This window comes from Talaromyces proteolyticus (assembly GCF_021365285.1).
Source record: "Talaromyces proteolyticus strain PMI_201 chromosome Unknown BGW36scaffold_8, whole genome shotgun sequence".
In the NCBI taxonomy this organism is placed as follows: Eukaryota; Fungi; Ascomycota; class Eurotiomycetes; order Eurotiales; family Trichocomaceae; genus Talaromyces; species Talaromyces proteolyticus.
Window position 1 is genome coordinate 1,779,741 of NW_025764284.1, and position 14,080 is coordinate 1,793,820.

Here is a 14,080-nt window from a genome sequence, read left to right on the forward strand (position 1 = left end):
GGACGCCTGCAAAGCGATAATATCAAATATTAATCATCACTTGGTTGAAATTTGAAAGGTCAAGCCGTCAAGGTAAATAGCGGTCACGCTTGCTCTGAGGACGAAGGAGCATGTTCAACAAGGGGGAGGCTATGCCGTTTTGGGGACGAGGATCACGCGCATTGTGTCGGCGCTGGTCAAGTTGGAGTGGAGTCACCACAGACCCAGTGACGTCGTCGTGGACCAACGATCAACCAAAGCGCTTGCTTTGCGCGTATCTGGCTTCTCTGAATTGGTTATTATTTGATATTTCATTGTTATTAGTACGTATACTGAGCATTAATTGGCTGGCGTCTCATGCTGTCCAACATGGACTCTGGATTTCTACACGGTTTGCTGTCTTGATTGGGCGCCCTGCTTGACGAGGCCCAGGCCATGCCGAACACAGTTAGGCGGCTTCTGGATCCGTGGGACTGTGGGGCAGCGTAGCCTATCGCACCCGGCTTGGCTGCACGCCCTTGTCGAGGATTGGCTGGCAGCACAATGGACTGACATGCAGACGGTAACTTTTACCGATATCCGCGTCAAGCTGAAAGATCATCGATCATAGTGGTAGCAGTAGTGAGTAACTAGTAGGATTAAATTAATAATCACGGGAAGGAGATAATACGTTACTGTGTACGAACAGAGGATGATCAGTAAGTCGCTAGACGCTGTGTGACGCGACGTCGGCTGTTAGCGCACCTTCGGCTGGGACGGGTGTCGACTGTGTCGAATGAGTCCCAGAGGACTTGTCTTGTCAGAGAAGTAATCATGGTAGTAACAGAGCAATAGCAGTATGTATATCAACATGTTAGGATATCATTATTGTTCATGAGGGATTGCAGAGTGCAGAGTGCGGCTGGGGAAGAGAGAAGTAGACTAGGCCCAACAGGCACTAGCTCCGCTCCATCGTGCAGCCCGGCAGCCACGCTACGTCATCGGCCAGCGGCGCCTGCCTGTCACCGAAACTATACGCCCTAAAAGCCGCCAGAATCCAGAATGGCCCAGCCCAGAATGCAGTGTCGTCGCTCGCTACTCCCGACCAAGATCTGCCACGCTCTGCCAATGCCATCTCCAATCCCAATTCCATAACATAGGCTCCTCCAACCCGTTCCCTGTTCCCTGTTCCCTACAACCTGCTCATACACTCGTTCCTGCCTCTATCCAGCAACCCACCAATCCATCCGTTATTCGATTGCCACCCACACCCGATCTGCGTGGATCTCGTTTTCTCCCCCGAAGCCAAACCGACGGCAAAAGCCTCATTCCACCGTGCTTTCGCCTCAACCTCCATCGCACCCACACATCGGCTTTCATCCGAAACGCCACTACCATCCTCAAACCAAATATTAACCCTCCATCTTCCGCCGCTGCGAGTAGCTGTGCCTGAATCCTTCCTCCTTTGCAGTCAACCCGAACAAACCCCGTCTCGCTGGTCGAACGCAAGCGATGCCTGTGATACCCCGTTACAACCACCACGCCCGCTAGGGAGCTTCAGTAACTTAACCCAGGTCGACGCATGGTAGATCGAGCGAGGATCCCCCGGCGGCACACAACATGCGGCGGAATCAAGCCCGCTTAACGCCCACCAAGGCTCCTTCCCCGTCAACCGCCGTGAATGCCCATACCCATAGTCGCAATCCATCTCGTGCTGACCCATTGAGCAACAGTCAGGCCATTGCCGACAGTCCAGCAGTCAGGACGTCTCGAAAGGACCTGTCCCAGCCGCTGCCGTCGCCACGGCCTGCTGATCAGCCAACCCAAGATATATCCTCTCATTCTGAAAGCAATGCGCGGACGCTAGAAGAGTTGCGAAGAAGAATGGAGCAGACCTTGGCCAATCAACAAGCACAGCACCACCATGAACGATCGAGTGCAACCCCGACCCAACTCTCACAACAACAAACGCAAATCTCCTCCCAGGGAAGTTCTCCTTTGACCATTGTTCGTTCGAGATCTCCATCGGCGACGAATGTCTTGCGCTCTGGCTCGCATACCGAATCAAGTGGCTCTGGAACGACGATTAAAGGAGTCGCTGCTACGAGCGAGAAGCAAGCAGACCTCAATGTGCCGAAGACCCCGTCATATCCTTTCCCGGTTATGTCGCCGCGAAGCGTGGTTGAAACTGCAAGTAATCCGCTGGCTTCATCTGATACAACCAAGAATAAGAGTATGGGACACATTCATGAATCACATCGGCGCTCAACAAAGGCACCAGGAACCATAAGTATGGGCCCTCCAAGAACAATCCCCATTCCGGGTGGTTCTTTCTTTCCGCCTGGCAGCCAAGTAGTTCCTGATGATCCTCTATACCCAAGTCCGAGTCTATACGAAGTGATCTTGAAATTAAACTCGGACCCCGGGCTGGATCATTGGTGGACCAACGTTGTTGAGATTCTAAAAGTCCATTTTGGTGCAGAACGGGCGTCTCTTGCTGTTCCGGGAGATTCCACGGATCTGGAAAATGTGCCTTGGGGACAAAAAGCAGCCTTCAATGCTCATGGAACTCAAAACTACGTAGACACAACGCTCCCAGAGTCTCTAGCCGCCTCTGCTGGAAGCGCCACTGAGGAAGCTTTTTCAGACAAGACTGAGGAGTACGGAAACGCCTCAGCTTTAAATATCTCTAGACATTCTCCTCCTAGACGACCGTCCCTGCTAGTGCGGCATTCTTTCGCAGGTTTTACAAAGGAAAAGATGGCTACTAGCTCACGCTCTGTAGAGAGACCGCTACAGAATTCACGACAGAAAGAATCTTTCCAAAAGGTGCCCTCCGAATTCAGAGCTTTTGGCAGCAGCACTGATATTACAACATCTGCGTCTCGACCTCCCGAAGATGATAGTACTAAATCAATATTACATCCACGTGATACCGGGCTTCAAGAATCCTCTTCAACTGTGGTCTTCAGGATCCCCAGAGATCTTGAAACAGAGAGAGACCCGTTAATAAAACGCACTGGTATTACCCGGCTTTTCTGCCGCAACAAGCCTGCAGTCTTGACGCGAGAATATGCATATGACCCTTTGGGCTCTTCGTATCCTCAAGGGAATGCGATAGCCCCAGTACACTCTCCGAATGACATATTACAAACGACTCCAGCTACCGAGCCCCCCAAGGCTCCAGATGAGACCTCACTAAAAGCAGATATTAAATCAGTTGCCCCACCGAGTCGTCATGGAAGGTCGAGATCGACAACTCTAAATCCACATACTGTTCCAAGCAAAAAGGAAACGCCTTACCGACAGTCTTTGCAACTATATGAAGACTATGAGCAAACCCCGCCGTCACCATGGTCACAATCACCCGCTCCATCACCTGCACCACGAATGCATCCAGACCAGAATCCTTTCTTTTTGGATCATGCTGTTGATGAGGAAGCATTCGCAAAGAATCCACCACCACACGACTACTCGCAAGCTGAGCCTGTCAATGCTATTGGCGTTGATGGGTCGAAGACAATTGTTCACATTCCGTTGTTGCATGCGATTACAATCAAAGACTTTGGCGCCGAGACGTTAAGATTCCCCCTAGCCATTATCTCTTTTCTGTCCCCTACAATACCATACCCTGCGAATCTGAGAACCTCCCTTCGTTACTTGATACCACACTTTACTACCTCATATTCTTTGGCTCATCAATACTCTCAGCTTGAAAGCCAGCTTGCCCCGGGTGCTGAAAAGACTCGGTTTGGTAATCTTCTTGGTCTGGGCGGCACGTTTTCTGATGCTAGCAGCGAAATGGAACTTTTCGCTGGTCTAAGCGGTCAGACTATGACGGACGCTGGATCTGTTTCAGCACGTGCGAGTCTGTCTAGTCCGGGTGAGATGTCAAGCGACTCTAAAGCCAGCCCATCTCTGTCAATTATCGGCACACCTGGGCTTGAGTTGGGAAACATGGGGCCTGCTAGTGAATCCAATGCGACACTAGGGCTGAGGTACGGTATTGATAATGCGGAAAGCTATTTCACTCTCCAGCGAGGACGAAATTTTGCCACTCCGAATCTTTCGCGAGGTCGTGGATCCAAATCGAAATCAAAATTTTTACCGTCTGTACCAACCTCACCTGGCGTTTCTAGGTCGAAGTCAACTCGCGAGGTAGACTCGATGTTGAGGGAGCCACTAGTCGCTGAAGAAGGCAATGATAATACTCGTCCGAACCTAGCATCTGTGCCCACGCGCACATCGTCCCGAAACAATTCAACATCTGTCATTGCCCAATTACATCGTGATGGCTATTCTATCTCAGAACATGTTTTCCAACTGATGCTTAACTCCGTTCCACTACATTTATTCTTGGCAAAAGCACAGACCGGCGAGGTTATTTGGACTAATTCCAAATTTGACACGTACCGACGAAGTCAACCCCAGGATCTAGCGGTCAGGGATCCTTGGCAGAATGTACATCCCAGTGAGCTTGAGTCTCTATGTGCTAAGTGGGCTAAGGCCCTCCAAACAGGAGCCCAATTTACCGAGAGGGTACGGGTGAAACGATTCGGTGATGACTCCATTTATCGATGGTTCATTTTTAGGGCGAATCCGTTGTTGTCACAAACCGGCCAAGTCGTGTCCTGGATAGGATCTTTCCTCGATATTCACGAACAACATGTTTCAGAGTTGCAAGCAGCCCAAGAGCGAGAAGTCTATGCAACCAATGCAAAATACCGGGCGCTTGCAAATTCTATTCCTCAGATCGTTTTTGAAGCAACTGAGGGCCGCGGTCTGATTTCAGCGAACGAGCAATGGCAGCTTTATACCGGCCAGTCTGTTGAGGAAGCAATGAACTTCGGGTTTACCACTCACATCCACAGAGATGATTTAGAAAAGTGCGGTGTGTTGTCCTTTGGGATCGCTGAACTGAAATCTGCACCAGCCGAGGACCGCAACTCAGTCGTATCTTCAGAATCTCGTCCTGGTGTGGCTGCCTTCTTTGCTCAAGGTGTGACTCCTGCACTTAATGAGCTTGTTAATCAAGGTATTGTTGCAGCCCAAAAAGATGAAAATGGGCGTACATTCTACACCACCGAACTTCGTCTGCGATCCAAGGGTGGTGATTATCGCTGGCACCTTGTTCGACTCATTAAAGTCCAAACAACTACTTTTGGTGATGAAGAGGCATCTTGGTATGGCACTTGCACCGACATCAACGACAGAAAACTATTAGAGCGCGAATTGAATCGAGCGATGCAAAAACTAAATAAGGAGATGGAGTCTAAATCAAAGTTCTTCAGCAACATGTCTCACGAAATTAGAACTCCGCTAAACGGTATACTTGGGACTATACCTTTCATTCTTGAGACACATCTGGACAATGAGCAGCGTCGAATGCTGGATACTATTCAAAATAGCTCCACAAATCTTCGTGAGTTGGTGGATAACATTTTGGACGTTTCTCGTGTTGAAGCTGGCAAGATGAACCTGGTCAACTCATGGTTCCACGTCCGGTCAGTTCTCGAGGATGCCATTGACACTATAGCTTCTAGGGCTATCGACAAGGGGCTTGAAATAAACTATCTAATGGATACGGATGTTCCTGGTATGGTCATTGGTGATCGGTTCCGCATCAGACAAGTCTTGATCAATCTCATGGGCAACGCCGTCAAATTTACTAGCCAAGGCGAGATCTACACTAGATGTTCCGTACTCCAGGAGCCCTCGAATATTCTGAAAGCGACCGAGTTACTACTTAATTTTGAAGTTGTTGATACTGGTAAAGGCTTCAGTACCTCGGACGCGGAACAATTAATGCAGAGATTTAGCCAACTAGGCGGAAACAGCTCGCAACAACATTCTGGTAGCGGACTTGGGTTGTTCCTGTCGAAGCAACTTGTTGAGATGCATGGTGGAAGATTAACCCCCAGCAGTCGAGAGGGACAGGGCGCTAAATTTTCGTTTTACATCAAAGTCGACGCGCCGCAACATGGGCAGGACCCAGCATTGATACGTCACCATTCCGATTTGTCAGAAACCACCACAAGTTCGCCTAGAGACAGCCAGCATCGAATGCCCCTCCTGACAAACAACTCGACTGATGTCCAAATTCTTACGCTCAAAGACCTATCTCTTCCCCACGATCTCTCTCCCCTAGCGGAGTTTTCTAGCAGCTCAGACCCTTCTCTTCAGTCTGGGTCAAATTATCGATCTAGCTCTTCAGTATCTTCTGCAGCCCATACTCCTGATTTTGCTGCTGTTGAGGAGTCTTCGAAGCATGGACTATCCCATCTGCACAAAGAACACAGCACGGCGCCGCCTGAAAGCTGTGGGTCGACCGTACACCCTAGCCCAAGAGGAGAGAAAACGCTAGGTTCAAGCTACCTACGACCTATCATTTACTCTGTTCTGATTCTCTGTCCTCTCGATCATGCACGAGAGGCTGTCAAGCAGCATATTGAGCAGGTTATTCCTCTAGAGGTCCCGGCGACTACCACCGCGCTATCCGACACAGAAGACTGGAAGGATCTCAGAAACGCAAGTGACTCCCCCAGCTTTTCACACCTGGTCCTAGACGTTCCTGAAACCGATGAAATTTTGGAAGTCTTTCAGCACATTCAAGGTAGTAATGGAAAGCTGAAGCCAGAAGTGGTCATTATTTGCGATCTCTATCAAAAGCGTCAAATTGCCAGTAAGATGAAAGAACTGGTCTCGGCCGGCTTCAAAGTTGATACGGTGCTAAAGCCGGTGAAACCTTCAGCATTCTCGAGGATCTTTGATCCTGACAATAGACGTGATCTGAGCAAGGACCGCAACCAAGATCAGGCAAGGGAGGTCAACAACAACTTCAAGACTATGTCAAAGATGGTCAAGGAAGTGATTGGGAACAAGGGCTACCGCATTCTGTTAGTAGAAGATGAAGAAACTAACCGAGGGGTATGTTCAGCTCATGCTCTAGTCCGTATTGTATTGCTAACAATTCCGCAGGTCATGTTGAAGTACCTAGACAAAGTTAAGCTTGTCTCCGAAACGGCAAGCAACGGGCAAGAATGTGTTGATATGGTCTTCTCCCACGAGCCAGGATACTATTCTTTGATCATTGTGAGTCCTCGCCTTTTCTTTTCGTTTATATGTGGCTTGACGATACTAATTTTATAAAAGTGTGATATCCAGATGCCAATTAAGAATGGATATGAGACTTGTCGGGAAATTCGAGCATGGGAGGCGAAAAATCATTTCCCCCATATTCCGATCATGGCGTTGTCAGCCAATGCTATGACAGATCAGATTGACGACGCAGCTCGTGCCGGATTTAATGACTACGTCACCAAGCCAATTAAACACAATGAGCTTGGGAAGATGATGATGACGCTTCTCGACCCGACTCTGCCTCAAGTATTACTTAGAGAGCGCAAAGACTGGCGACATGATGATCCTCATTAGGACATGCGACAGGGAGTACGCTTCCAAGATTAAAAAATTTACTAGCACTAATATAATGCATAAACGGGAGTTATATTGCATGTTCTATTTTTTCACTTCGATTCTTGTATTACTTTCATACCCCTGCGTTTTCCTTTCTTATATTTCAGTTTTGGGACAGCATTTATTGTACACTTTTTGCCTCATGTCTTCTTTGAATACCCCAATCATCAATCTCTTGTCTCGCACAACCAAGCCGCATTTGTTTTTGTTCAACGGAATTTGAGGGTTGATCAATGATTACTTTGGTATTTGGTTATGGTCTGAGCCTGGGTCGTTTGTCGTTATCAAGGGAAGAAAGAAAGTATTTTGGCATTCACTGCATGGATTGGGTTATGCGGACATTTACAGGGGTTCATTCATCGGCAAGGAAGTTGGTGTTTTGACTATTTTAAACATGCATGTGTACGATAAGCATTAGGGGATTTATTAATATCTATGAATTAGCCGGCGCATTATCTGCTTCATTTTATCCATTGAATAATAGGGTAGCAAGCGCATGGCTGGAGTTGGCATACCACTTCTTAATCTTCAATCATTCTGCGGTGCGATTATGTACAAATGTGACATAGTGGTCACTATCACTCATTACTTACGTATCACCTAACAATCCCATCACATGGAGCCAGCGGTGGGGACTGCAATAGACTAAACTGCTCGTAGATGATCGAACCATGGCTGTATCTTCCATGGTACGGTGCCGGCCGTATCCAAACCATAGGCCTCTTGACCTATTTAGAACGTTATTTAGATCTCCTTGTATATAATAATTTGTTTATGGGAACGACTATGATATCGCTTTCTTTTGATTAATCTTATTTGCTCCATACTTTTCCTTGTGTCCGGGGGCGCTCACTCCGGACACGCACGGAGCTGATTGGACAGACAGACCTAGCCCTGTTTTGTCTCATTGCTTTTGGTTCTGGCGGTGTAGACAAACCTTAAGGGGCACGGAGGGGCATAGAGTGAAGCGAATCAGAGCGGCTCGTTTCTTTTCTAGAAATTCGGGACAGGCTTGTACTTGGTATTTTGGGGCTAGCTTTCTTTGCATATTCTCTTTTTTGTTCTTGAAATGAACGAGGAATTGAGTGGCGCTTTTATTATTATTATTATGACGGTGTTAGTATTATTACTATCTAGTAGCAATATAGAGGGGCAAATGCCAACTAGCCCGTTCAAATAATGGATTTCAAGTGGGGGATGATCCTTTTCTGACAACGAATGCGTCCTCCGTGCTACTACTACTACTACTACTACTACTGTCTGCTGTCATGAACTAATCGACAACAATCAGATGGGGTCGTCAGTCCAATGCGACCTCGCCATGCATTCAATGCATAAACGGCGTGGATTATCCGCTGGCCATGCGTTGGTAGTTCGTTAACGCGCCTACATTACTGACTGCCTGCGTTTCGTAATAGATTTGAAATCCCTGCTCTTCTTACTCGTCTCGAAATCCAAAAGACAAAAGTCTTCCATTTTGCGGAATGAGGGGTATTGTGTTACTTTGATATCGCGATAATTGACTGTATACGTCAGATGAAACTTTTTTCAGCCGTTAATCAAGAAGTGGTAACGTCACACAACTACTAGATTGACATCGCCAAAGAGAAAGGGCCCACGGGAATGGGCCGTAAACCAATTGGGCAGATGTGGTCGCAGACACACACACACTCAAGAGAGAGGGCAAGACGATTCGAGCACCAAATTGTTTCAAGTGATAGCCGATTCCCATGGGCAAATGAAAATAGGCCTTCTGCGAACGGCTTCTCGGCGGATCCAGCTGATAGGCTTGTTCCGAGTGGCCTTGTGGTTGTCGTCGAATCAGACGTGCAGCGAGCAGTAAGAAAGCCCTTTTTGTCTCCCTTCTCTCTTTTCTCGGGATGAGTTGTCGGGAAGCACGAGCAAGCGGGTCAGCCCCAAATCGTCATTTTCCCCTTCGCTCTAAGAGGAGGAGGGCGTCGATGGTGTTGGGCCATTATTATTAATAATAGTCCCTTCCGCATAGTAAACGGTAGAGTGTTTTTGCAGACTGCAATAATTAGGCACCATGTTCGGTGTCAGATTCTGCCTTAAACAAAGTGACAGATAGCCCGAACGAATTCTCCGAGAAGACACAGCATGTGATGTCGATCTGGAGAATATCTGATATACCTGAATGAATAGATGGAAACTGCGATTGCCCGAGACTTGGTGGTATCTGAATCGGTTTGATTTCTCCCATTCTGCCATCGGAGACGTGGTCACCTTTGAGCCTCTAGGAAATTCAGGCCAAGCCACATTTAGATAGTCTCAGTAGAGTGATAACCATCATGACGATTGCTGTCGCAAACATCAATTGCCAGCCCTCCAAATAAACCAGGCTTGTATCGCCAAGAGCCGATAGCCATCTGAGATGGCAGTGACCCTCTGGTAACTCGTGATGCACAAACTAGACTAGCAGTACATTCAGGCAACGCATCCATGATTGCCAGAGACAGAATGACTTGCTGTAACATGCGTCACCCCCGCCAACACCAGACAAGCGTGCAACATCTCAGGCAAGGCTTCGGACATTATGCACAACACTGCAGAAATGTGCCGCTCAGAAGTCTTCTTCATGAAAATCTCGTGCAGGATCGGCCAATGGCACAGGTGACAAGTGGCACTGCTACTAGGCACCCAATCCAAAAGCTTCAGGCTGCACAGGGTCTGCCATATAGGGGGTCGCGTTAAGGGCGTGTTTTTGACGCCTCCTTTGTCGTCGACTGACTTTTTGCGGCGGTTACTACTCAAGAAAAGGGTAGCAAGGGCGAGGAGAATAGAGACGCTGATTTTCGGATGAGTGACGTAGTGAGTGACCTGAAAAGGCCCTTTTCTGAAGACAAAGGAGCAGGATCGTTTTAGAATTGGGTGCGGCAGATTAACTTCTTGTCTGTCCTCGGGGCCCGCTGAATGCACCGACCATATTTCGTCCCGCAGCGTTAGAGTCGTCTATTTGTTTGCTTTGCGGGAACCGTTCACAGCTAATTTCCCAGTGATTTTGTTTCTTCCATGTTACCGACTCGCTCTTGGCTGAGGCATGGCTCTCACTCTCTAACGCGCAATGCCACAACGCTGCTGCTGCATTCTCAAGGCACACTAAGTACCGGGACTCGGTTTTTGTGTCCTCAAGTCCCTTCTGACTAGCTCACTCTTCTGAGAATTACCTGCAGCCCGTTAGCAACTGATACCTGACTGATACCAAGCAAAAAAGGTACCTCCGGAAGAGGAAAAAATCAGCACAGCCAAACAAGATGCTTGTCTCCAGGCATTAAGCACATCCTAGTGGACATTTTTCAAGGAAACGTAGATATGCCGTAATGGCACTAATTTCCGTTTTTGACAATATATCGGGTGATATCAACGACGACAATATCAATGACTCTCAAGTGGCAGACACTGAAATCTGCGCCGGAACTATGTAGCCCGTGCGATCTCTTCCCTTTATACCCTTTCCATTCATCTCGGCCCCTCTCATCCCTGCTCTGCTGCTTTCTACCCAAAACGCGCAAAGCACTTTGGGTAGCATCACCTAGTTTGTCAGAAAGCTAGAGCTATCTGGTAACACAATCTAAAGTCTAATTGGGCACAGCCCATCCGAGCGGACTGCAAGAGGCGTCCGGCGGAGACTTCTAGTACCAAATTTTCAACCCTCCTCCCTCCCCCCCCCCAAGACCTCTGACCGTCCATCGCCACCATCTTAATGGCCGGCCCGGCGGAACACGGACTGAGTGGGGGTCCATTTCGAAAAAGAGACGCGTCTGGCTGGACTCTCCTCTCAATCCCCCCCGACCCAGAGCGGGGTCGGAGGGCGAGGGAGGAATCGAATTGGCCGATAGCCAGGAGCCAGACCTCGCCGGCCGGGGTGTTGAGGGATATCCGGAACGAGCGAGGAAAGTCAGTCGATGCACCAGAGACCCCCGCGCAAACGGGCAACCCATAACACCCCTCCTCGACGGACAGACGAGTCCTGATGGCGTTTTCCTCTTTGGGGGAGGACCCCCGGGGTGAAGGGTATAAAAGGCGCCTTCTTTTCCTCGAGTCTTCCTCCTCCTCCTCCTTCCTTTCTTATCACTTCCACTCCCCCAACTGTGATTCTCTTTGACCAAGACGATAGCTCCCTAGTGCCTTCTTCTTGCTCTTCTGCCTAAGACCATTCAACCACACAAGCCTCGACCGCCTTCTCAAATCAATTGATCTGCATTCGGGAATTATTCCCCTTCTGCTTGAATTCATCCATACGTGACTCGCAGAAAGCACTGCTAAACCCGAGTCTTCATTATCACCCCCTCGACTCTGCTCTAGCAATTTCACGACAGACGCATAATGGCTGCCCAGCACTATTACTACCAGCCAACAATGGCCATGAACGTGCCATCAAAAGCTCCAGCTCCAGCTGGTCTTTACCCAGTCGGCCGTGTTGCAGCTCCCCCGTCAGAATTCTCTGACGCCAGCACAACCGCCGGCAGTCGAACAACCGCAGGGTACAGCGTACCCTCGAGCGGCTATGCCGGCAGTATCGGCGATTACGATTCCAGCGCTATGTCTGGCGTCGATGTTGTTGATATGTTGAACGACCGAGTGCACGATACTTTCGACCCAACCCGGCTGGATCGAGGATTGGTCACGCAAGCACAGACGTAAGTTTCTGGATCCTATATAATCGCTAAATTCGCGCGACAGCTTTCCGCCATCGCAGGAGGCTTTTTTTTCGAATTGAAAAATTGGTTGCTGCGAATGCGGTCGGTTGGTGACGTTGAATTTGGCTCACAATCGTGACGATTCCGGTGTCTAACGACGTGAATTGAATAGTTCCGGCCACCTCAACGCCAAACAGCAAGAGCTGCTGGAACTGCAGGCGCTTGCTCAGCGGCGCTTGAAAGGCGTTCGCGCCAATTTCAACGAGGGTCTGAAAGCAGCGAAGGAGACGAAGAGAGATCTTGAATGGACGCAGAAGCGCGTGAGGTGAGTGCAGTCACTAGTACCTCAATTGATGTACCTTGCATGAGCATTCCTCCCCACCTGCCGTGTGTTATATGATACATTCCGCTCCGCTCCGCCAGCGGAGCGAGAATCCCGCTACGTTGCTTCTTGGCGTGTGCCCTTGCATGCAACGAAACGGTGCTCCAGATGATTGGGCGAAAATTCTACGAGCCACTGCGTCAAAGTGCGAAGATCGCTAGACTGACGTGCATTTGTTTCACTAGTGCCCTCAAAGTGAAGGCCGAGAAGGCCCATCCCGACGAGTATCGCCGTGCCACGAAGAAGTACACCTACGACGACGAGTACTGATCGATCGTCTCTCGTTCTCCCCACGGAGGAGGGGGACCCCCACGACGATTCTTGAAACGACCGACTGAAACGACGCTAATGAATTACTGGCTATATCAGGGCACGTAAAAATTATGGGTTTTGCCGTATCGGGATAGGCTTGTATGACTGGTTTTTCCCTCTATTTCCTTTCTTGTGTGTATTGACCCCCCGAATTCGTCACGGGAGGGCTTAGGGCTGGTATTTTTTTTTCCTGGTTTGGGCGGATACATGTTTGTCTTGGTTCTGTGCTAGTTTTCGTGTTTTTGTGTTTCAGATACCACAATTAATCACTTTTCCACTTTCCACGGCCTCTGACCACGGCGGCAATCTATGGTGAATGTGGTCATTAGGGCTCCTAGTGCGTCGCTACAGCCTTCGCCCATACAAAAGCCATAAAAATACAGTATTTATTTCCAGAATACCTCTGTAGGCCTGTACCCCCTTTGTAAAATAGCTCCTCCACCTGCCATTTTCGTCTATTTCATTACCTGACGTGACGCTATTAATACAATCGCCAGGACGATTCCTTCGTCCTAGGGCAAAGCCTTGAATCATTACTCGGTCTGGTATAGGACTAGGGCTAGATAGCCCCTCCTCTGTCAGTGCCAGCCTAAACCCCTCACTACGTTAGGGTTAGGTGGTGTAGCTTGCCGCCGCCTCCTCCCTTGTCAAAAGTCATCACATTCCCGTCACGTCGCATTGATCTTTGTCAGTTTCTGGGCCAGTTGCCTTCGGGTATATGGAATATATACCTTTCACCAAAGGGTTTGAGAAAACCTTAATTCGAATTACCTAATATACAATAAATTTGGAAGTACATATACGTCAATTGATGGTATGTATGTCACCCACGGAGTTGTCATTCTTAGTGTAAATTTTATGCTTCAATCAATCAATTAATCGTTGTCACCACAGTTATACATCTAAACATGTTCATGACTCTTTTACTCTCTGGGTTCTATTTTCGGTTAAAATGACGTGTCGTTATTTATTTATAGTGCTGATTATTTACGACTTCTTTTGACGAGTGCTCAAGGAGATAAAATAGAGAAGGCCCTTTCGCAGAGAATTTATAAGAGTGGAAATATAGTATTTCACTGGGCAGTCTCTCTTGCTGGGGGGTCATGTGTCAAGGCACTGCTTGAGGTAGGTACCAATGTGGGTATCATTAATACTAGTTTTGAACGCCAACTGGACAATCTATTGAAGAGGCCGGCAAAACAGCTTAGCAGTCGCTATGCTGATGTTGTCGGGCTCTTCCTTGACAAGAATACTACTGAGATTTTCAAGTCATTGAATGGAAGAAAACCATGGC

At 48.5% G+C, this 14,080-nt stretch overlaps 2 protein-coding genes across 2 annotated transcripts; both read left to right on the forward strand.

Moving 5' to 3' along the window:
- Window positions 1–1,578: 1,578 nt before the first annotated feature.
- Window positions 1,579–7,392, forward strand: BGW36DRAFT_429396 (putative sensor histidine kinase/response regulator; the record flags this gene model as incomplete). Its single annotated transcript, XM_046220683.1, has 3 exons — window positions 1,579–6,885; window positions 6,937–7,050; window positions 7,111–7,392. The coding sequence occupies 3 exons, from the start codon at window positions 1,579–1,581 to the stop codon at window positions 7,390–7,392; spliced, it is 5,703 nt and encodes a 1,900-aa protein (XP_046070661.1).
- Window positions 7,393–11,778: 4,386 nt separating this feature from the next.
- On the forward strand, window positions 11,779–12,744 carry BGW36DRAFT_299643 (uncharacterized protein; the record flags this gene model as incomplete). The annotated part of the gene is made up of 3 exons (XM_046211555.1): window positions 11,779–12,092; window positions 12,265–12,417; window positions 12,660–12,744. The coding sequence occupies 3 exons, from the start codon at window positions 11,779–11,781 to the stop codon at window positions 12,742–12,744; spliced, it is 552 nt and encodes a 183-aa protein (XP_046070662.1).
- Between the last annotated feature and the right edge of the window lie 1,336 nt (window positions 12,745–14,080).